The sequence below is a fragment of the Diabrotica virgifera genome, chromosome 10 (genome assembly GCF_917563875.1).
Source record: "Diabrotica virgifera virgifera chromosome 10, PGI_DIABVI_V3a".
NCBI lineage: Eukaryota > Metazoa > Arthropoda > Insecta > Coleoptera > Chrysomelidae > Diabrotica > Diabrotica virgifera.
This window is the reverse complement of record NC_065452.1, coordinates 80,721,057-80,743,908: the sequence shown is the minus strand read 5'-3', so window position 1 is coordinate 80,743,908 and position 22,852 is coordinate 80,721,057. Positions and strand designations below refer to the sequence as shown.

At 32.4% G+C, this 22,852-nt stretch overlaps 1 protein-coding gene across 1 annotated transcript; it reads right to left on the bottom strand.

Annotated features, from left to right (window-relative positions):
* Nucleotides 1-18,114: 18,114 nt before the first annotated feature.
* LOC114340053 (elongation factor 1-alpha) lies at nt 18,115-21,992 on the bottom strand. Its single transcript, XM_028290770.2, has 3 exons — nt 21,820-21,992; nt 19,778-20,536; nt 18,115-18,912 (listed from the first exon to the last, which is right to left on the bottom strand). The coding sequence occupies exons 2-3, from the start codon at nt 20,528-20,530 to the stop codon at nt 18,277-18,279; spliced, it is 1,389 nt and encodes a 462-aa protein (XP_028146571.2). The 5' UTR covers nt 20,531-20,536; nt 21,820-21,992; the 3' UTR covers nt 18,115-18,276.
* Between the last annotated feature and the right edge of the window lie 860 nt (nt 21,993-22,852).

Here is a 22,852-nt window from a genome sequence, read left to right as displayed (position 1 = left end):
TGAAAATTGCCGGTATCATTAGAGGCTATTGAAGTACTTGAAAAAACATCAGGAAAGAAGTTTGAGAATAAGGAGACCTAGTGGTGGTCACACGAAGTTCAAGAAAAAGTAAAAGAGAAGAGAAAATTGTATAAACAGTGGCAAGAGAATAGGTCGCATACAGATCTTCAAAACTATACGACTGCCATAAATAAAGCGAAAGTAGCAAAAGCGTATACAAATCTATATGGACTTGATACCAGGTACGGAGAAACAAAGATTTATAAAGTAGCCAAAAATAAGACTAAGAAATCAAAAGATTTTAATCAGATTAAATGTATCCAAGAAGAAAATAAAATACTAAAAGGATTTGAAGAAGGAACGGAAAAAGTACTTTAATTGACAGTTTATTAAATGAAGAATTTGACAGAAAACCAGTTGAGCTAACGGAGACAGTAACAGTCACTAAAATAACAAATGAGGAAGTGATTGAAGCAGTTCAAGAAATAAAGAAACGTCAAGCAATTGGACCAGGTGATATTCCTGGGGAAATGTGGACAGGAACAAATTGGCTAACAGGTATATTTAATAGCATTATGGAAGTGGGTCAAACGTCAGACAAATGGAGAAGCAGTATATTAATATCTGTTTACAAAACAAGGTAAATATAAACTTTACTTTACTTAATCAGTAGACCCATTTGTACCTTTCGGTGTTGGGCCGATTATAATACAATTCATTAATTACAATATTTTACAATCTTCTGAGGTATCCTAGCTCTTAACGAACTCTCTCCATTCCTTCCTATTGGATGCCATCTGTGTTGCTTCCTGCCAAGTCTTACCCTTACTCTGCAGTATCTGCGAGATATCACTGTTCCATTCTTTAATGGGTCTTCCTCTTCTGTTCTTCCCTATTGGTTTGGCGTCCCACACTATTTTTACTTGTTTATTATTGTCCATCCGGGTTAGATGTCCGAACCATGCCAATTTTTTCTCCTTGATTGAATCGAGTATCGGTTTGATTTTGAGGCTTTCTCTTATTTCTTCATTTCTGATTCTATCAATTATTTTTACTCCGATCGTTCTTCTGAGGTATTTCGCATCTCTGCTGCCTGTATTCTGCTCTGCTGTCTTTTGTTTAATATCCAATTTTCTGCTCCATATGTTACCGTAGGTCTATATATTGTTTTGTATATTGTCATCTTGGTCTTTGTTGATATTTCTTTGTTATTAAGGAATCCTCTATTTAGTGCTTGGAATAGTTTTCCTGTGTTTTCCATTCTGTTGTTAAGATCGTCCTCGATGTCTCCTTTGTTGTTGATTACTGTTCCTAAGTATTTGTATGAATTTGTCTGTATTAATTTTTGTTGGTCTATCATTACTTCTATTTGATCTTCCGTTCCTTGTTTCCTTGATATTTTCATTATCTGTATGAGTCTTCTCTTTGTTTACGTTTAAATTGTATTTGCTTGCTTCTAGGTTCCATTTCTCTAAGTTGTATTTCAGTTTTTTGCTGATTCCGCAATTAATACTACTATGTTGTCTGCAAATATACACATCTCAGCCTTTATCATTTGCATTCTGTTCCAACCGATGCAGTATTTCTTGAAAGTTTTCTTACATTCTTTCACTATCTCATCTATTATATACATTTATGAACAGCACTGGGCTGAGACTTCCCCCTTGTCTAACTCCTTGAGTTGTTTCAAATGGTTCTGACTGTATATTTAACATTCTTACTGTATTTGTTGTTTTCATGTAGGGTTAGTTTTCAGGTAGATACAAAACAATGTACAAATTACAGGGCCATAAAGCTACTTAATGACACCATGGAAATAAGGGAGAGAGTAATTGATAGACGCATATGTGAAAAAACCGAAATATCCGATTATCATCCGGATTTATGCAAGGCAAAATACACGAATAAATAAATAAACGCTCATACGGTAGGTATTCATTTCTTGAGAAAGCATAATATGGTAGTTTTTCGAGAGATTCTGTGCTGGGCACTCAAAGAAAGGAGAAAAGAGTTAAACATTCTTGTAATTAATGATTTTAAAGCTATCTCGCCAAAAATACGTTTTTGATAAGATTCTTATCAGAGGCGTGCGGTCCATGGAAGCGGGGGAAGCGCCGCTTCCCTATTTATACGTCGATATAAGAAAATATATTATTAATTAATATTTAATAATACAAAATTTTCCCTAATCCAAGTAATCTACATATTACCTAGGCAGTAGGCATTGAAAAATATTAAAAATTAATCGCGTACGAACGAACTCAATATGCACACAATTCAACTATTTGGTCCACTCCTGACAGAAGCGCATCTGAAAATCGCCGCTTGTCGTACAGTTGTCCCGTTTAAAAAGTGGTCAGGGTTCAATGACCGCACCCACTAGTCGCGCGAATTTTGGTACCATGGAAGCGCTTATCCTATCGCCTTCGCGAAAGTGAGATGCTCCGACTGTTACTGCTGCTAAGGGGTGCTTTGCTTAGGTATTACATACATTCGCTTAAAGAATATTTCGATTTAAATTTTTTGCAGAGATTTTTCCTTTTACTGATCTTTTATTTGACATTTTACAGAAATCAAATGGTATTGCATTTTGTATAAGACAAATTGATGACTTTATTAATACGATAATTAAAAAAACGAGAGCAGTTTAAAAATATTTGGGATAAAACTGAACATGGGGTTTGAACATGAAAGAAAAATAATGAAGATTGATAATTTCGGAGACAGAGAGACAGAGAAAACATAGGAAACAAAGAGACCTTTTGATAATATTCTACAACAAATGAATTCTAGCTTTCAAAATTTTAACGATTTAAAATTTGTAGAATTATATATATAATCTTAATATTTCTAATTATAATTCATCAAAATTTCCCACAGAGGAATTTATTTCATTACGATTAAATAATGAAAATTTTTTGATATCCCAGCTTTGCATTCTCAGTTAAGTGTCATTTATGAAACAACTGACATTAATGATAAAGAAATACCCAGAAGTCTGGGATTTCTTTATGACTACTGGTTTAAACAAGTCACTGTGTGAAGTGGTCAAGTTGTGTGAATTAGTAGCTACTACCAACTATCCCAGCCACAATAAAAGTGTATCAGTTGAACGAAGTTTTTCAGTATTAAGATGCATTAAGAGTTTCAAATTAAGAGTTTAAAAGAAATTCAACAAGCGAAGACAGACATTGAAAGTTAGCCCTATTATCCATTGAAAAAGACTGCATTCAACAATTATCAGAAGTTGATAGGAGAATAGACCTCGAGTATAAATAAGTGTCATTTTAGTGAAAGTTGTGTGTTGTGGAAAATGCCTCGGTGTATAATTTTTTTTTTAAATATAGGATTCTTCTTTAGAAAACCAAGCCCGGCGCGAGGACTCAAGGCCCGAGCTAGCAATACAGATCAATGATAGGTCACTAGTCACTGGAGATAGAGGGAATAGAGTGCCTCACGCATTCACGCGTCACGGATTTAGTGTGTGAGTCCTTGTACGCAGGACATCTCACATAATTAAGTACTTTGCTGATAGAGAGCCCCTGCGCATCAGAGTGTTATCAGGTGGAAAGTGGCTCGACCCTTAAGAAAATATTTTTATATCCTTATTGAATCGCTTCCCCTTTCAAAAAAGTCACCGCACGCCACTGATTCTTATATATAGCTTCCTTGCATTAAAGAGAATCTTTCAGGTTTCTCTCCTTCCTCGGTGTAAGCACTTCTGCGTGTTTATTGGCGGATTGATACCTGTATAGAAAGTTATCACTCCATCTTTTGCGCGGTTGGCCAATACTTATACTGTTTGGTGATAATCTCTTGCTATATATGTGGGTCTCTCAGCGTAACTCTCCACTTAAATAAACCAAATGATTCCTTAATTGATGTTTGAGGGAAAAAGGATATTAACACACTGCCCAACAACCCTTAACTTGACAATGTGTATCTTACTTAATAGGGCTTTTCATTCACAGTCATTTGTTTCGAGCTTCTGTCATATGTCGTATAATCCGTGTATACCCACATAACAATGATGTTCGCATTATGTTCTAAGCATATCCTACCAACATTCGTCGAAGTATATCCTTTTTAGTATATGCGTAGTACAAGCATAGCATGTACCATAAAAAACATTCTAAATTTCATGTTCTTTGCATGTGCCTCAAAGAATATTCTTGCACCGAATATACTGAGCACATTCGGGTACGTAGTATCTCGGAATGTTCGTAAAAGTTTATTCTTAGAATATACCTTAATCGAATATTCTTAGTATATGCGTAAGTATATGCAAAAGTATATACTTAACACATACCTACTTGTATATACTTTTAAAATATCTAAAAAATAATATACTGTATGTACGTACGTACCTATAGGAAGAAGAATAATGTGAGCCTATAGATTATCAACTTCGCGTTAAGAATAATTAATAAAATTTATGTATTTTAGTAGGTACTACTGAACTATCTAATTCATTTTTTTAAACCGTTTTAATTGTATGGTAAAAAGTTTAAAAATTAATTCTATTGTGAAGAAAAATGAGAAATTCTCGTTTCGTTTTCAGTTGAAATGAATATACCATTTTGATTTGAGTTTATACCATAAGTAAAATAATTTTCGGGAATCCGGAAACGGCCATTCATTGTCATTCTGACCCTTGCATTGCAATTTATACCTGCACAAGGGAAGGGGGTAGGTAACAAAAGAGCAAAATATGAAAATAGTTTCCAGTACAGTTATGCATTTATGTCTAGTACGCTGTTAGGTAGGACCAAGTATGTCTAGCTACAAGACTAAAACATTTTTAAGAACATAAAAAGCAGTTTGAAAATAATAAATTCATATTTCCTAAATACCTAGTAAGTAAAAGTATGTATAATGTATATAGATACCTATAAATTTTAGTAATTTACATACATATTATAATATATTTGGCTGTTATATAATTATATAAGCAGCATTTTTATTTTGATGTGCACATAATAACTAAATATATTACTTATATTTTATATATAGGCTACTTACCCATATAATATTTATTATACATAGGTACCTATATAACTAACTAAAGTTTATATATTTTATACTTACTTTTTACGTAATATTGTAGAATGTAATAACAACATTCTCATATGCAATTAGAATATGTAAATATAATATATTAGTAGAACCAAAGAATACTAACACACCCTGTGGGTGTGTTAGTATTCTTTGGTAGAACCTATAGGATGAGATTGGGTGATGTTGAAAACATACTTCTGAGAAATACAGCACATCCTTGGAATATTCTTCCCATATACTAAAAATATGTGCGATAGTACATTCTAAGTATATAACTAGAAGGTATATAGCACTTCCTTGGAATATTCTTCCCATATACTAAAATATGTGCGATAGTACATTCTAAGTATATAAATAGAAGGTTTATAGCACCTCCTTAGAATCTTCTAAAAAGTATGTTCTTGGTATATACTGAAAAGAAGTGCGGTAGTACATTCTAAGTATATACATAGAACGTTTAAGTACTGTAATGTAGTATATACTCAGTATATGCTCTGCACATTCGCAATGGTAATTACGCATATTCTAAGTATATACTTTTTCTGAAAAGTATGTTCTATGAATCTACTAAGAACATGAAATTGTTATGTGGGTATTAATATTATACACAGATTATACAACATTTGACAGAAGCTCGAAACAAATGACAATCGATGAAAAGCCCTATACACACCTATTTTAGGTTTTTTTTATAAAGTTTAAACCTCCAAATCTGCGTAGATATTGTAATGTGTATTTCAAAACACCCCTGTTCTTTGTACAGGTAACTACACTGTTGCAATTTTTATATTTGGCGGGAATAAATTTGTCAACTTTTTATAGGTTAGTTCTGTGACGACCGTTGGCCGGGTTCAATTTACCAACTTTTCCCAAGATAACGATAGTTTTTGTGGCGATTTGTAAAGTTATTTTAATTCTGTGAATAAAATCGAATAAGGTAAGCATTGTCCTTTAGTAATATGTCAATAGTTTCGTAATTTAGATGTTTGATAAAATGTGAGCTTCGTCTAAAAAACATGTGTATTTAAATTCACATCGCCAATAACACGAACAACAATAAATGTGAATTTAAATACACACTGCCCGTTTTAGACCATTTAAATAAGAACGACGAGTAATAGGTGTCCAGGGTAGTACTCGTTGAATTGTTAACTGTATAAAATTAATATATTTTGTGATTTTATTTAAATGTATTCCAATAAGTTTTAGTAATGGGCGCTGGGTATTAGTTTCAAGTTCGTCTTTGTTTCAGATTATGGCTTCCAACAGAACAAAGAGAATATACAATTAGAAACTCAACAAATAAATGATGAGGAGGTTTGTGAGTATAATATTTTAGTTCCCAATAGAAATATTGACTCCGATATTAAAAGTGATAATGAAGAATATATTATGTTACCGTCCGCCCCTTTAGCATATTCTGTAATAGAGGGTGTTGATGACGATGAATTCTATAAAAAGTTTACTATTTTATCGAATATATTGCTCGAAAACGAGGAGATCTTGGAAAACGAAGCAAACAATGAAAAGGTAGAAAATGCAGAAGGTGCTAAAAACAACGAGCTAGATGAGCGTATTAGGTATGTTGTAGATGAAACCTTAGCAGATGAGCTTGCTCATAAACCTCTCAATTTAAAAAAGAACAAACAACAACAAAAGTGCAAAAGAAAAAGAAAACCAAGAAAGCGAAAATATATACAGCTGGACAGACGAACCTTTTAGCTACCCGGTAGATATTGAAGAGGATAATTTTCAAATTCCAGACGAGATTTTATCTTCAATTGATTACTTTAGAAGGTTTTTTGATGATATAAATTTTTGATGATATAAAAGAACAAAAACTTTAAAACAATTTCTTTTTTCCATAATCGACAGCTTGCTCCGTAAAAATAAAAAACTTGGAAGACCTTCAAATGAGGACATCGCTGTTCCAAAAAAAAAAGAATAAGAACCATATTTCAACCCCGGCCAGAAGGTGATATAAGATTTGATAATTTCGTACACCTTCCACAATTTTCCACAAAGGGCCGATGTCGCAATTGTGTAAATATCCAAACACATAAAATGTACGAAATGTGACGTACGTCTTTGTTTTGTGTCAAAACGAAATTGTTTTTACGATTTCCATATAAGCAAGTAATCATTGTAATATTTTTGTTAGTAAAATAAATCAGTACAACCCTGGGTATTCTTTCATTTTCCCACCTAATTTTAATTTCGAAAACCAGTACTCAAATTGGTAATGTGTATTGTAATACACACATATTGTTTTAGGGTTTCTTGGCGTTGTGCATTCAGATACACACGTACAAATCAAAGTCAAAATTTGTTAAAAAAAAAAGTTTATTAGTGAAAATGTATTAATTGACGACCCACTTCAAGAAATAATGTCAGGAATAATTTTTATTTTGCGTATTTCTTGTTTTGCCAAGTTAAGGGTTAAAGGGCCAGTGACTTTTCTCTCGGGTTTACCATATGATGGTAATTCATAGGTATGATAAATATCTGGTAACTCAGGTTACAGAAAATTTTTAAATGCTACATATTATCTTTGTTTCCCTTATGTATCATTTTTATTATGTATAGCTGTTATATTACTAAGAATTACGGGATAAGGATGGAAAGCGGAGAAATGAGAAGAAGGATGAACCATGATATAATAAGAGACAATGAAGGGAGAAGATATATTTAGATCTATTAAAGGGCAGAGCCTGATACATATAGAGAAGGAAAAACTACTTGTAATTAAGAAGGTCACCAGATATAAGCCAGAAACTGAAAGACCAAGGGGAAGAGCTAGAGGGAGATGGGAGCACCAGGTTCTGAGAGATATAAAAATCCTGAAAGTGAGAAACTGGAGCTTTCTGAGAACTGGAAAATTAAATCCTGAAACTGGACTCTGCACAGATCGAAATGAATGGAAGGAAATGTAACCAAAGCCTAGACACACAACAAACGAACAATATACAAGAATAATGCAGACTGATTCACCGCAAAAAGCGAATCTCGTAAGGGCAGCAAACATTCCATCATTAGTAGAAGGCCTTGATGATAATGATAGCTATTATCATTTTTCTTAAATACTGATCAAAACGGATACACTTGAACTAGATAGTGAACTCAGAATGTATCTATACCAATCTCTGAAGTTTCGTATAGTCGATTCACCAATCTGAGACCCAACAGTCTACACTACAATCAGAATAAAGATGCACTAGAAATAAACAAGCACGAGGAGCACTCCTAAATCATGATTTGAGAGTGCTCCTCGAACATTCAACGTGTCTTTGTTTGTTTATTTCTATTTAGTGCATTTTTATTGTGATTGTATTGTAAACAGTTGTGTCTCAGATTAGCGAATCGACTATATCTCTATAATTTTTCTCTACATTATATTTTAAAAGGCAATATTTATATTCTTATCTAATACTCGAAAAGAAGTTAGTGGAACCAGAAACCACAAAAGCCATTTATTTGAAATTGTATAGATCAGTGGTTCCCAACCTTTTATGTGTGGCGACCCACCTTCTGATGTTTTTTCATATTCGCGACCCATCACTCACCCATGATGTTATATATTTACGGTATTCAGCTACTGTAAGAGCCACGCCGCGACCCACCTGAAATCCACTCGCGACCCACCGGTTGGGAAACGCTGGTATAGATCAATGAAACCGCAATCCTTGCTTCTGTGCGAAAAATATAAAAACTGGAATTATGGTTTTGGTAGAAATTAATCACTGCCAGTGGCTCACCCAGGGGGGTTAAAACGCCTCCCAGGGCATATAAAAAATATATAAAGAATACAAAACAAAAAAATTTCGGTGCCCAAGACACCCCCCCCCCCCAGAGGAAACTTCTAGTCTATTTCTACCCACACAACAGAATTTTGTTTAAATGTTGGGCAATACTATTCGCCAAAAATAATGATTTCCTGTGATTTGCATTTGTAAATATGGTGTTATCGTTCCTATCACATTGCTTTTGTTCCATTTCTAAACCTGTTATCAGCAAAACATTGAGATAAATATATCTCCAAATCTTATCGTTTTAAGGCTTAAAAATATTTAAAAAAAATTAAAAATTCTATTCAAACTTGGCTGCACGGTACTGATTACAATCAGGCAGAAATACGTATTTACGGTTGTCTTCCACCTTTTATTATCTGATGCCTCAGAATAACGGCTAATCCATCCACAAAAGAAGCTACATCTATCTGTGAAAATGGGAAACTCCAACTAGGCTTAAAAGTTTAAAACAAAATGAAATGTTTTTAACCTAACTATATGGGATTGAGAACCCTACAAGACCATAAGATTAGGGTCTTCTAATATTAATGCAACAAATTTGCTGTAGTTCTCCTGCAGTGAACTTTTCCCAAATTAATTACACGATGGTAAACTTTTTCAGAATAACGGAGCTACATCGCGCATCGGTAATTATAGAACTTACAATAATTAGACACTACCAATTTAAATCTTAAATGTGCATTTTGTATTAACTGTTAAATTTCCCGCCAAACTAAATGAGAATCTTCTTGACAACGTTGTCGCTCTTCACGATATCGGTCGTAAAAGGTAGTACTAGGCAGGTACTTTTAGGGGATTATCGCTGTAATTGTTGTGGAATACTGAAGGAGGATTTATTTATGATAATTCACAGAATGGCAAACGCGCTTGCAATATACAACCGTACTGACTCTAAGTTCTAAGAAATAATGTTTGGAACTTGGAAGGAAGAGAACAGAAATAAACCTCTTTTAATGTGCATGCATCATAGGGCGCCATTATCTGAATTTTGTCTTTATTAAGTTATTACATACAATATAATACATTGTGATATCTTTGTGTTTTCTGTTTATCGTGCAAGTGCAGTCGTGCATTAATGAAGTTCCTATAATAAACTATACATAATAAAGTTATAATAAAGAGAAATAAAAAGGTATTTTGTGTAATATTTTAAAGTATAAGTTTAGTACTATAGGAACTATTTCCTATACCTAAAGGCTTTTTGCTATGTATGTATTCAAAAAATTGTGGACACAGATACAGATTGCTTTCTGAAAAGTGCCCTACAAAAATGTCCATAAGACGTACATTGAATGTACATCAGATGTGTAATAAATAGGTGTGTTGTTATGCCTTCTAGGTCGTAATTAATTAAAACTCTCTTCTTAGTTCAAATACATTATATTATTTACACTCAACTCCATCAATGACTAACCATAACAATCTGTTTACATATATCAGTAGCGACCTACCTTACATTAATTAAATACTGAGTACAATAATCTTTCTCCACCGAGTTAATGTTTATATACACATTTAAATAATAACAAAACATGACAATTCAATGTTACTTGCGGTTATTGATACAAGAACAGATACTACATGGATAAATGACTTTGAATGAGTTTTAAACATATTTTGTACAGGGTGATATTATAATACCACACCTCCCCGTTTTGTTAAAATTACATATTTTTAAAATGTGATGCTCCTCTTTCCCTTTTACAAAAATGTTTATGGTTACCTAATACTATTTTGAAAAATTAAATTTCCTAACTATGCTAACTAACTGTAACATTACATTTCAGATCAATCAATTTTTCCCTAAACATGTATATTCTTTTTCCTATTTTACACAAAAGTTCATATTTTCCCTATACTAAACTGGTATTTTATAACCTATTACTAGTTCACGTACTTTCACGTCGTGTCTTTTCGTCCCTTTTTTTTTCGTTCACTAATTCACTTCATCAAAACAGTGTCCACAGTGAATGAAATTGATCCTAACTTTTAAATAGTCTTTTAGTGCCTATAAGCCGTAACTAATCTAATTGTAATAAAATCTCGACTTTAATACTTCCTAAGCTAAGCTAAATATTACCTAAACTTCTATTAAATGGTATATAAAAAAAGAATTTAACGTTACTTTACTATTTCATCTTATTATTTCAGTCTTATTTTGATTTATTTATATACGCCTTACTAACTTTAAAATATTGTACCTATAATAGAAATGTAATCTCTCTAAAACTTTTAATATGTGTCTCTAAAAAAACTTCTAATAACTCTTGTAGCTATAATAAAGATTTAATCTCTCTAAAAACTTCTAAAATGTCTCTATAAAACTTTCAATATCTCTCTTGTACCTATAATAAATATTTAATCTATGTTTCTGAATGTCTAAAAATTTCACTTTCTGTGTCCCTTTGCTTACTATCTACTAACACTTATTGTAAGATATTGTCTATCCTTAATTCAAACACTTCCATTTTCCGCGAAAATTTAACCTGAATTCATTATCTACATTTAAAAAACAAGTTATTTATAATTTACGTTACCTTAGAGAAAAAAAATTACAACTTTAATTCTTAGACATAATTCAATGATTAGCTACTTATTTGCTTAGTATCTTCTTAATTTTGCTTCTTTTCTTGCAATTTTTAGGTGTCTTCTTTCATTTTTCCCACATATTTTAATAACAAAATTATCTTTTTTTCTCTTCTTCTTCTTGTCTGGTACTACAACTATATTTCTTCATTTTCTCCACATAATAACACTTCTACAGTGTACATAATTCATCTTCATATACATCTTTCATATAACAATCATATATCATTTATCTCATATATCATTTCATATAACATCATAATCACCACTTCATATACTAGCTCCGATACCTTCGTTTTACCTTAATAAAAGAGGTTTCACTGGGATGTCTTAGTTCTCCGCCAATATTAACCCGAATTTTCGCCCTGATCTGTACGCACCATTTAGGTGGTATAGTTAACTCAAAACACGAAATAGGTATTTTATGCGGTTCAAATTCTTCTAAAAATATCACAACCTCAATCCCTTGCTTTGAGGCCGTTGTTTATTCACGAATAATCATGAATAAAATAGGTACTCTCAAAACACAGAGTGGGTCTCTAATAAGCTTTCAAGCTTCTATAAATCACTTAGTACCTTCCTAATTTGACAAGAGCCGTGGGTTTCTTATTGTCTCAAGTTGTCTCATAATATTTAGCTTATACTATTGTTAGTTCTTCTTCTTATCTATATAGTTCTTCTCCAAATTCCTTATCTCGACGCATCAGGTCGGTTCGTTAAAAATAAATCTCTTGCTTATAGCAATGTTTGTCTTAAGCTCTTATATTAACGTATGTCATCACTAATCATTATTCATTAAAAAAAATATCATTTATCACTCAAAAAATATTAATTCAGGTTCATATCATACAAAATTTAACACAAAATCGATTAAAATGTATCTATAGAATCAATAAATATCATCAATAATAAAAACAACTGGCTAATAAAAAAATTCAATAATAGTATACATATTCGTCAATAAAATAAAAAAAAAATAGCATATGCAAAAGTTAGATAAAAATATTCAAAATAAGTTTATATCTCAAAATTCGATAGAAATTTTTGAAAAAATTCGATATTCCATAAAATATTCAAAAATAACCGTACTAAAAAAATCGAAATCGGATAGAGATTTTCAAATAGATTCAATAAAAATTCAAATTCAATAAAAATTCAATAATAGCAGATATAATAAACTTCTATAAAAATATTCAATTCAAAAATCACTTCATGTTTCAAAATTCATAGATATTCTTAAAAAAAAATCGATACTTCATAAATTATTCAAAAATCAGCAAAGATAAATATTCAATGTTCAATAATAATATAAAAACGAGGGAAGCATTTTTAATAAAGATAGACATTCTTACTTACATTTTATCACTTTGTCTTTGTTCCCTGGGTTCTCTGCATCTTCGTCCTGGTCCATCTTCGCCGTCTGTGTTTCCAATTTTTGTCGCCCATTGTCAGAAGATTCTCCCAATTAATTTACAGGAGCGCCATGTAATAAATAGGTGTGTTGTTATGCCTTCTAGGTCGTAATTAATTAAAACTCTCTTCTTAGTTCAAATACATTATATTATTTACACTCAACTCCATCAATGACTAACCATAACAATCTGTTTACATATATCAGTAGCGACCTACCTTACATTAATTAAATACTGAGTACAATAATCTTTCTCCACCGAGTTAATGTTTATATACACATTTAAATAATAACAAAACATGACAACTCAATGTTACTTGCGGTTATTGATACAAGAACAGATACTACATGGATTAATGACTTTGAATGAGTTTTAAACATATTTTGTACAGGGTGATATTATAATACCACAGATGTAGGTACATTGAATGTACATAAAATGTACACTGAAAGCTTCAACAACGTACACTGTACGTTTGTAGCGGACGTTCTATGGACGTCCAATTTTGTGAACTCTGGACGTTCGTTGGACGTCCATTGTACCTTAGCGGGACGTCCATTGGACGTTCCAATGTACACAGATGTACGTCCATTGGATGTCCATAAAAAGTACTTGTGCTATCTGGGTATGAATCTGTAAACTCAGTTACTGATCTATAAGCCACAGAAAAATGTAATAACTTATACTTAAACTATCAATTATGTAATAAGTTTATCTCTACTGTATCATATTATTATCTTTTCATTTATACGGGGTCAGCTTCCCGCCTAATTACATTTGTTCCATAAGTTTCTATTTTATACCAATATCAACCCCCTTTACCGGTCCTGCATTGGTCTTCCTCTCCTATTCCTTCCAGAAATCCACAAATCAGCAATTCTTCGTATTAGATTCGTGACCAAACCACCTTCTCTCTTGTTTTGGTATCAATTGGTACCACGCCCTCACTTCCCCCCTACTATCCAGTGAAGGACTAATTATTAATAAACAAAAAAAGAATAGTTTAATGTTTAAAATAACCAGATCAAACATGGAATGTCCAAATAACCTTCTGTTAGATGGTACAAACATCTAAATTGGTTTAAAACTATATTTTAGGCATGATCATGCTCGAGCATTGATACAACATTGTCATTAGAAAGTCACATACAGCAACTTCTGTAAAAGTTTGAATTCATGATTATGCTATAGGTACTTTAAGAGTATCATCCAAGTATTATCAAAATACTTATTTAAATCAAGATGACCTAAAAACAGTTTTGCAAACGGGCAAGCAATTTGATTCAATCCTATGCATGTCTGTGAGACTTGTTCACTCCTTAAAATGACAATCGGGTGCAGAGGTGTAACCAGGATGATCCTAAAGGGGGGGGTTACAATTACTAGATGGTCTCTGGAGCTATGGAATAGTAATGGTGTTAAGTGTAATAGAGCTCAAAGTACAACCAAATGGGGGGAGTTACAACCCCCAAAACCCGCCCCCTGGTTACGCCTATGATCGGGTGTAACAATGCCATTGGAGCGAGGTGTATTAATTCGTGTAAAACAGGAATCAATCTCTAGACCATATCCCTTTCCCCCATAGCACTCTGCCAAATGCTCTTCATGTAGGAGACCTAGGTAATAGAACTTCAACATGGTTCCCTAACCGATTCTAATTTAGGTTAGCGTGAGGCGCTTTAACCCTATTATTCTCTTTATTTTGCAAACTGAATCTGTGGTGCATTATGGGGAATTGTTTAAGGTGGAAGCAATGAACTTGATAAAATATTTTTCTGTCAGAAACGTGCGCTCAGAGGCTCAGAATTATTACAAAAATGAGATTTGGAGCATCTTGCAAAGGGATCGTCAAAACTTACATCTTAATACCTAGAACATATATTTGAGGAATGTCCATACTTACCTACTATATTGCTCTTTAAAAATAAACATCAGTTTCAAATAAATCTACCTACACATTGTTTATAACAATAAGAACATTAATTATATTCTCCCCATTCACAGGTTGACTGCGACAGAAAAAGGTGCTAAATATTCTTGCATGAGATTCTTTAGTAAATTCCCCCATGATATTAGATTAATGCCCTAAAATTAACTCAGTATAAAAAGATTGTGCGTAAATTACAGATTGAACCATATATAAGGTAATTGATTTTATGAATGCAAATATGTAAGTAACAGGATTTCTATAATTTCTTTCTTTTTTTTGACGCGTCTTTGTATACATGTATATATGTAGGACAATTTCCGTAATAATGATTACTATTACTACTCATTTTTAATTTTATATCCTTTTTTTTCACTCCACTCATCCATCTAATCATTTTCATTTCCGCCACATACATTCGTTATTCCTTTTTCTGTTTAACTGCTCAACACTCAGTTCCATACATATTGTATATATGACATGATCATGGCTGTTTTCTCCTATTTCCCAATTATTCTGTAACACCGATCCTAGGTCCTTTATTATTTTTCACAATCCAAAGAAATCATTTTATTTGTATAGTTCTACAATCGAACTAAGAGTCATCAATATTCAGCTCAGCAGGGTACTATTGTTGGAAATGTGTATGTACTTAAATAAAAAAGGGATCATTCCATAAAACAGGTAGAACCCTTGTTGATAGAATTTCACACCTCAAAGAATAGAACCCAGCTGAGCTGAACTGAATATTAATGAGTCTCTAGATATATTGTCATAGTATAATAGTAACTCACATATTTTAAACCTTTTTCTTCAAGAACTTGTCTCTGCTGTACATATATTAATATTTTATTTGAATTGCAGTATGTATCTGTGAAATTGTACTGTTAATTCTCTATTTCATAAGTATCAGTTTGACTTTTTGATGCTTTTCATAATCTTGGTGGTCTTGCTGAAAGGTTTTAATATTGTGAAATTTCAAATCTCCACCCAAGAAACATTTAAAATTGTTATATAGCACCACATTTCTAATGCGATGCCAGGATTGACATTCACTACATACATAGATATAAAATTTAAAAATATTCAAAAATACTTTTATAATCTCCGTAACAAACATTTAAAATTGTTATATAGCACCACATTTCTAATGCGATAATGCCAGGATTGACATTCACTACATATACATAGATATAAAATTTAAAAATATTCAAAAATACTTTTATAATCTCCGTAACAAACATTTAAAATTGTTATATAGCACCACATTTCTAATGCGATAATGCCAGGACATTCACTACATATACATACAGGATGTTTGGTAAAGAATGGGCCATAGCTTAACCTCAGGTTCCTGAGGTTAAAATAGGCCGATTTAAGCTAACTTACCTTGGTACAAAGTTTAAAATAACCGAGATACAGGGTGTCAAAGTTAAACTTTTTTTATTTATTATTGAATATTTCCTGACAGGTATGAGATAACAACATGAAATTTGGTATTTGGGGGTTTTTTGGGTCGAGAAAACTAAATTCCCTACCAAAAATGATGTATTGCCCAGAGGGCGCCACATACGCCTTTCAGCACTCATTTATGACGTTCAATTTTTTTTATCCCTCACTCTGTATAATTTTTTTCTCCTATTAGTTTTACTTAAAAAGGTATACTTTTTTCATCTCCCTAAACTCAACCGTTTTCGAGATAAACGCATTTTAAATCTGCGATACACCATCATTTTTAGCATATCATTGTACATAGTTCCACCCGAAAAATAACTTAAAACCATAATAATTGTGCCAGTTCTCAAATTTATGTCATTGCATCGCAAATTCCATTTGAAGAAATTTGCGATACATTTTTGGATAATTTTATGGTTTTAAGTTATTTTTCGGGTGTAACTACAATGATATTATGCTAAAAATGATGGTGTATCGCAGATTTAAAATGCGTTTATCTCGAAAACGGTTGAGTTTAGGGAGATAAAAGAAGTATACCTTTTTTAAGTAAAACTAATAGGAGAATAACAATTTTAATGTCAAAATTATACAGACTGAGGGATAAAAAAATTGAATGTAATAAATGAGTGCTGAAAGGCGTATGTGGCACCCTCTGGGCAATACATCATTTTTGGTAGGGAATTTAGTTTTCTCGACCCAAAAAACCCCCACATACCAAATTTCATGTTGTTATCTCATACCTGTCAGGAAATATTCAATAATAAATAAAAAAAAAAAAGTTTAACTTTGACACCCTGTATCTCGGTTATTATAAACTTTGTACTAAGGTAAGTTAGCTTAAATCGGCCTATTTTAACCTCGGGAACCTGAGGTTAAGCTATGGCCCATTCTTTACCAAACACCCTGTAGATATAAAATTTAAAAATACTTTTATAATCTCCATAACATTAAGTTTCTATAAAATGTATATAGTCCTACAATCTATTAAGAGGCCCATTCAGCTCAGAAGGGTGCTATTGTTTGAAATGTGTACTTATAAGGGATTATTCTAACAGGAAAATCCTTTTTTTATGGAATTTCACACTTCTAACAATAGCACCCCACTGAGCTGAAAAATTATTCTATAGATTGTAGTACTCTGAAATTTCTTGTTCAAAGTTAATTCGCATTACCATAATATAGGCTCTGGATGACACTTAAAAGTTCCTGTTTAGAGCTATCTATGTACACGTACTACCAGAGTTGCAACAAATTATTTTCGTTTACTCATTTTTAAATCCTGTGTATTAAATTCAATTGAAGGGTACAGAACAGCAATAGTCCTTTTTGATTTTTTTCCAGCAAGCTGAAAGTTAAGATTTATTACAAATTTAAATAATAATTAGACTTATATTGACTTTATAAATAATAAATCTCAACTTTCAGCTTGCTAGAAAAATAATCCATTTGGATTTTTTCCAGCATGTTGAAAGTTGATTTAATGTGAATTTAAAAAATAATAAAAATTAGACATAACATTTACTTAACTTAAATTTCAGCTTACTAAAAAAAAATCCAAATGAACTATTGCCATTCCTCTGTACCCTTTAGTTTTCTCTATCTTTGATATTTTTTTAAAATACTCAGCCGACACTTCACTATTGTCTCCTGTTGTTTATCTTTGCACTTCTCATCCAACACATGGCTTTCTCAAAGCTCTTTATAAACTCTGTTATTTTAATCAATAGGAACTATTTACGATCAAACTTCGTGATATCTTCTCTGCTTTAGAGTAACCTATTCAATGTTGATCTGTTCGTGTTGTGTGTATCTCAACCTTTTTGCAAAGATATCTGAAACTGAAAAAGGGGAAATCAAATATAGTAGGTTAATTTTTTTCTTTATTTGTCCAAGTTTAATTTACAGATCACAAATAATGCAATGCAAGTAATAAGTCCATTAGTTATTAAAAATACATTGATACTCCAATATTAATATATAAAAGAAACAAAACATATCAAAATTATTTAAGTAGTGGAGTCCAAATAGACTATTTCTTCTTTTGGGCTTTTTCTGCAGCTTTTGTGACTTTTCCGGCGCTGGGATCTTTGAAGGCAACGCTCTTGATGACTCCTACTGCAACGGTTTGCCTCATGTCACGGACAGCAAAACGTCCAAGGGGTGGGAATTCTTGGAATGATTCTACACACATGGGCTTGGTGGGTACCAAGTTGACAATGGCGGCATCACCAGATTTGATGGCTTTGGGATTTTCTTCAGTGGTCTTACCAGAACGACGGTCAACCTTTTCTTTGATTTCAGCGAATTTGCAGGCAATGTGAGCTGTGTGACAGTCGAGTACAGGGGTATATCCGTTTGAGATTTGACCAGGGTGGTTGAGAACAATGACTTGGGCAGTGAAGTCTGAAGCTCCTCTGGGTGGGTTGTTCTTGGTGTCTCCAGCTACGTAACCACGACGCAATTCTTTAACAGAGACATTCTTGACGTTGAAACCAACATTGTCACCAGGTACTGCTTCCTGGAGGGCTTCGTGATGCATTTCAACGGATTTTACTTCAGTCGTCAAATTGGCTGGAGCGAATACTACAACCATACCAGGTTTCAATACACCAGTTTCAACACGACCTACAGGTACTGTTCCAATACCACCAATTTTGTAGACATCCTAAAAAGAGAGTTGAAATTAGACGTCTTCAAAGAAACATTTAAAAAATCAGAAAAATTTAAGAAATATCAGAAAAGATTAAGCCTTATGGATAAAATCAGGTTCTCATTATAGTTTGATCATCATGAAATTTAGTTTTTAGATATGAGAAAGTCAACAGTTAATCCATATTAACTACAATTAGTCTAGGCAAATTTTAGGGGAAATAATTTTATTAGATATGAACAAAACAAAATCAGGTTTTCCTTCTAGTTTGGACATCCTGAAATATATTTTTTTGATTGAAAATGTCAACATTTAATAATTAATTTAACCTTTTTCATGAATTATTCATATTAACTACAATTCTAGGTAAATTTTAGGTTAAATTATTTATTGCAATATAAATAGGGCTTTTCAACGCTTCTATTTGTTTCAGGCACTTGTCATATATTAATATTACAGTAGACTCACGATTATCCGAGACTCGGTCATCCGAGGCAAAAGTCATAACTGGTGAGTTACAATTTTCAACCTTGGTGCAACATCGCCGCCTCAATATCAAAAAGAGGAATAAAGCTTATGCAAAATCAGACTTTTTTAAACAGTAATATTGATAAGGTAAATGTTTTTATCTTTTATATACAGTACTGTATTAATTTTGTCATTAAAATATCCACAGTTGATTATTTACGTGTTCTTCTATCAATATAACCAATCTCAGTGTTAACTGAGTTTTTCCGTATCCGAGGTAGTCACGGTCCCAGTTACCTCAGATAATCGTGAGTCTACTGTATATGACATATGACAAGTTCCCCAGACAAATGAGAAATGTTGAAAAGTTCTATAGAAAAAGCACAAAAATTACAAATAAAACTTTAATTACCTGGAGTGGAAGACGGAGGGGTTTCTCAGTTGGACGAGATGGGGGAAGGATAGCATCCAAAGCCTCAATCAAGCACTTTCCTTCAGCTTTTCCTTCTTTACGTTCGATTTGCCATCCCTTGAACCATGGCATCTTGTCAGATCCTTCTAACATGTTGTCTCCGTGCCATCCTGAAATTGGTACGAAAGCAACGGCAGCTGGGTTGTAACCAATTTTCTTGATGTATGAGGATACTTCCTTCTTGATTTCCTCGAAACGTGATTCACTGTATGCTGGTTCAGTCGAGTCCATTTTGTTGACACCAACAATAAGTTGTTTTACACCAAGGGTGAAAGCAAGAAGAGCATGTTCACGTGTTTGTCCATTCTTTGAAATACCTGCTTCAAATTCACCAGTACCAGCTGCAACAATGAGTACAGCACAGTCAGCTTGTGATGTACCAGTGATCATGTTCTTAATGAAATCTCTGTGTCCAGGGGCATCAATGATGGTTACATAGTATTTAGCTGTTTCGAATTTCCACAAAGCAATATCAATGGTAATACCACGTTCTCTCTCGGCCTTAAGTTTGTCGAGTACCCAGGCATATTTGAATGAACCTTTACCCATTTCTTGGGCTTCTTTTTCGAACTTTTCGATGGTACGTTTGTCGATACCACCACATTTGTAAATTAAATGTCCAGTAGTAGTAGATTTACCAGAATCTACGTGTCCAATGACAACGATGTTAATATGAATCTTTTCTTTACCCATTTTGATCTAGAACAAAAAAAAAATAGTGTAAAAATCTAATAACACATTTATATTATATACATATAAACAAACATTGTTAAAAACTTCATGCAACATGTGGGTTATCAAAAAGTGAACAAAATGAAGAACACAATGTAGAACATGATGTAGTCACACAAAGAACAATCTTCTTTGCTACAAGAGTAGAATGAAATGGATTATTGGAATATATGATGTGGATGTAACTTTAAAACATCCATATACAGTAAAACCTCCGTTAACCGAAATAATTGAGGGGGAGGCCGTTTCGGATAAGAATTTCGGAAAATAACATTATTTTTTGTATTCTTCTTATATCAAATTACATAGTATTGGAGAGATATAGCTGCAAAACATTGTTGTCAAAGGAAAACACTAAAGAAAATAGAAGATTTCTTAAACATGTTCATTTTCCTGAATTATATAGCTTTTTTTTTAATTCACTTTTTATTGACGAATTTATTGAAACTGTCAGCCATTTCGGTTAAACGATGTTTTGGTTAACGGAGATTTTACTGTAATTACAATTATTAAAGACTATGGATCATACAACAATATGCAGACCACGTTTACATTAACATGAATATTTTGCAGAAGATATTACAGCAGGTGCTGTAGATTATCAAAAAAACATTAATATTATGAATATAATGTAGAACAGGATGTAGTGACACAAAGAACAATCTACTTCGCTATAGAATACAATGAAATGGGATTATTGGAATATATGATGTGGATGAGTTTATTTCAAATGGAAGATTAACCGGCATTTGGAAAAATATATAAATTAGACTAAAGCAGCAAAATACAGGATTAGCTATAAAATAGTTAGGGAAACAGTAGGTTGACAACTTCAAATAGAATCAGAGGCCGATCACCCTGCTTATAATTTAAAAGCAAGTTTTTGAACATCGCCAAAATTATTCTGCAAGCGATTTAAATAATTTTAGCTATAAAACCGGCTGAGTAAAACAATAAAGCCGACAACAGGTGGATATCCTGCACATGTATAACCTTTAGAAGACAATCACCTCATGTAGACCCTATCTTTATGATAAATTTAATATTATAACCCTCAAATTATCCTAAATTTTACAAAAGAATCGATATTTGTAAAGAAAATCTAATAATAAATTCAATTTAAATCAATTAAAGCATATGGCCGCCATTACCGAAGTACAATGTACACGTGGTGAGTAGAGGTTTTTGCTAAATTTCTCGAAAAATATATATAATTAGAAGCTAAATAATATATAAAAGCTTGTACTTACTGTTTGGAAATAAAGTAAATGCAACTGTTCGAAATTAAACTTAGAATAAAAGGAACACTACTTGGGATGTAACACCAGGCGCGAGGTCCACACCGTACGACGAGCAAATTAAAAAGGAAGATAATCTCAACTTGCGCTCTGTCTTCACTTTTCATTCCTTCTGGGGGTTGGAAGTTTGACATCACTTCCTTTCCCACCCGCGCCATCTACCGATAAGTTCAAAATTTCGCGCCAATAGAGGAATAATTAGGATAAAAAGGATTCAAATAAGGATCATTAAATTGTTCAGGAGATCATAAAGATGAGGATGATAGTATTATGAAACTTTGCAAAAATATCGATAGATAAACTGAGCAAAAAAGAGAGCCGCCCATGAATTATGCAACACCTAAAACAGAAGACAAAATTTAATTTGTTGACAATGCTAGAAAAATATTTTATTATAATAACGTAATATTTAGTCTAGACATATAGATGTAAGGTAAATATGAGTAAAAGTAAATCATTTTTACAATATACTATTTTAAAAAGCTATTAAAATGTTTACAAAATGTCATAAAATTAGGAATGTCAATCATCTTTCCCTGTCATTAAAGTAGTCCAACTCGACATAATTGTTTAGGGTTACATATTTCAATCGGGTATTTGGCTGCTCAACTAGTTTTAGTTGATCGGAACTGTCTGCAAGTGAACTTCGTTAACTGGGTGCACTATTTCTTTTAATTTTAGATAAGTTTATGAAAATGAGGTGTTTGAAAAGTACATTGTCGCTATCATAAATAGCTAATAAATCAATACAAATTGAAAATAACTTCAAAATAGAATATAACATTGTAATTGATATTATCACGTACAAAATATAATCTGTTGTTATTGTTGTGTCTTTATGTAGTATCACCTTTTAAATAATTGACAAATAAACAAGTTTGAATATACCTAGAGGAATGCAAATTAATAATTTAAGTACTTAATTTTAACATTAGGCAATCTTATGTAATTTTTAATAATCCATTTAGGTGTATTGTTAATTTTA